Raw genomic sequence first — 2,777 nt, forward strand, 5'->3', positions numbered from 1 at the left:
TGTGCTAATCACGACTAGTATCTAAATTGTCTCAAGTCCATCGCATAATCACGGCTGCATCTCTACGTTTCCCAAATGTAAAGTTATTTAAATTATTCGTAAAGTTAATGATTGCCTCCACGCCCTAAACCCCTATATAGAACTTTAATAATAATAGTTAGATCCCAATTATATATTACATGCCTTGTTTATCTTGTACTTTAAGAATAACGAAAACTTGAGCGTATATACCCAAAACGGATAGTGGGAATGTAAGCGACGAGAGGAAAATAGATTAATGAGGAAATTAAGCTTAGATTATCCAATGAATCTTGGGCTTCAATAAACAAAAGATGACTAATCATTGGAAATTAAAATAATATATAATAATTAATATTTAATACATTTAATTAAAAACTGTCTCTTTTCTCAAAGAATAAAGACAGATTTACGAAAAGGACACCTAGATCTTAGTTCGATCGCGTATTAAATTAAGCGACAAAGTACTTTGAAGATAAGAAGCCAAACAATATTACTTAATTTATTAAAAGTTGCATGCAATTATTAATTAGGGTTCATGTGATTTACCAAAAATCGATTTCTAGTATAGTTACTGAATCGGGTGATTAGTTAATATAAACTTCACTTGCATGAAAAGATCAAATGAACTCCTGAACGTGTTATATTATTACCTCCTTGAGACAAGTTCATGGTAATGTCGGAAAACAAACTAATAATAAAAAAAGAAACAAAAGAGCTAAAAAGGAGTTTAATTAATATTAATAAACGTATTAACGATGATAATAGCAGTGCTTCTTACTCTACGATCTAAGCTAAACAGAAGCTTAAGCTTCTTTATTGCTCTTTCCCTGCAAAACAAAAACAGTTTCTCATCTTCACGACGTAGACGACGACCCGTTAGCCGCAGCTCCGCCGCTATCACTCTCGAACCTCCCACCATCGCCGCCGTGCAGGTCGTGTTTTAAACCGTTTCCACCGTGAACGCCAACATCCACCGCGTTGTTATTATTATTATTATTATTATTAATATTCTCGCCGCCAGAAACAGCGACGCCGTTGTCGATCTTCTGGACGGTGGTGTCGCCGGAGAACGGCTGGTCGCGGCGGGTGTTGAAGGTGTTTTTGTTATTGTGCATCCAGACCTTGAGCACGCCTTTATCAACACCGACCTCGCGGCAGAAGTCGCGCACCTCGTCCTCGTCGCGCTTCTGAATCTTCCAGCCGATACGGTCGGCGAACTCGTGCATCTTGTCTTTCTGGGTTTGGCTGAACTTAGTCCTGAACCGCTTCCGGGAGCCTGGAGTATTGTGGTTGTGGTGGTGGTGAGTGGAGAGGTTGTTGGCCGCGAAGTTGAGATCTGAGAACGGTAAGCTGTTTCCGCCGGGTTTATTGTTACCGGAGAGAGCGAGGAGCATGTAAGAAGAGGAGATAGGCGGCGGAGAGGAGGAAGTAGGGCTGCGAGGGAGAGGAGGAGCCGGTGGGGGAGGGTGGTGACGGTGGTGAGGCTGGTACTCGATTGCGGCGGTAGTGGAGGATGGAGGGAGAGACGGTGGAGGCACGGCGGAAATGAGGGAAGAGTCATCGGGGTCACGGCGGTGGAAGTTACGGTGGCAACCGCAGGCGGCACACTTGAGGGAAGTTGGATCGGAAGGCGTGGAGGAAGGAGAAGGCATGAACTCGCCGCAACCGTCTAGCGCGTGACCTCCAATCGCGGCAGCGTGGTTCTTGAGGCATTCTTTGTATGTGACGGTGACTGTGTGGTGGTGGATGTGGTGGTGGCGTTTGATGATTCCGTTGCTGAAGGAGATCGGTTTAGCTGGTTGGATCCGGGTTGGTGTTTCGGATTCGGGTTCAGGAGATTTAGGAGTCATATCCATTGCTCCAACTTCAAGCATCGATGGCTTAATTATTTTCAAAGATAATCTTGAGAGAAAAGAAAACGAAAATTAGGGTTTGGGTTAAAGCTCAAAACAAAAGTTTGGTATTCAGAAACGAAGAGAGAGCTAATCAACTTTTGGAGATCATTTGATGGTTTTTATATTAAAATGTTAAAAATAACTTTTCGAAGAAGAAGAGGAAGATGTTATAAGATGATGGTGTGGTGAATGTTGCTAAGACGGAATAAAATAATTAATAGGATATATAAAAATTAATAAATATGAACAATAAATATTTATTATGTATTTAAAAGAAAAATTCAAAGGACAGGGGTTCGAGATTGATAATTTAACTATGGTTAGTTGAGTATGGTTAATGAGGAACTGGGGCCCAGAATGGAGAGTGGGGAAATATATGAGTAATAAATGTCTTAAACCTAAAGACAGTCCAGTTATTAATTTTTTTCATGCATTGTGACACTTCTTATTTAAACTCTCTTTTTACTCTCTTTTTCTTATTTTCTTACTATTTTTTCCTTCTGTAAAAACCTGTTTTTCTTACATTTCATGGATATTTGATTGATACAGATGTAACTAGCAACTTCGTTTGGAAAGTTTTAATCTTACTAAAATGATTACTGACGGAGATTATTGAAAATTAGTAAAAGCTTTTGTGTGCAGATACTAAAATGGCCATACATTTTTTTTTGTCATTGACTAGTTCTAATATGTTTGAATACAAATTGGTTAGCTTAGCGTATCTAGCTTAGAAATTGGAACGAATTTATAAACCCAAGCTTATGTGTATATATGTGAGGTTGAATTATGAAATCGCATGTTGTTTCTAAAGAAGCGTTTACAGTACCTCTGTTCTGGCTTTCCGATAACCCCTCAATTTAG

General features: G+C 39.6%; 1 protein-coding gene across 1 annotated transcript; it reads right to left on the minus strand.

Moving 5' to 3' along the window:
* Positions 1–638: 638 nt before the first annotated feature.
* Positions 639–2,128, minus strand: LOC106408197 (zinc-finger homeodomain protein 9). The gene has a single exon (XM_048762162.1). The coding sequence runs from the start codon at positions 1,893–1,895 to the stop codon at positions 876–878; it is 1,020 nt and encodes a 339-aa protein (XP_048618119.1). The 5' UTR covers positions 1,896–2,128; the 3' UTR covers positions 639–875.
* Between the last annotated feature and the right edge of the window lie 649 nt (positions 2,129–2,777).

The sequence above is a fragment of the Brassica napus genome, chromosome C7, assembly GCF_020379485.1.
Source record: "Brassica napus cultivar Da-Ae chromosome C7, Da-Ae, whole genome shotgun sequence".
Classification (NCBI taxonomy): Eukaryota; Viridiplantae; Streptophyta; class Magnoliopsida; order Brassicales; family Brassicaceae; genus Brassica; species Brassica napus.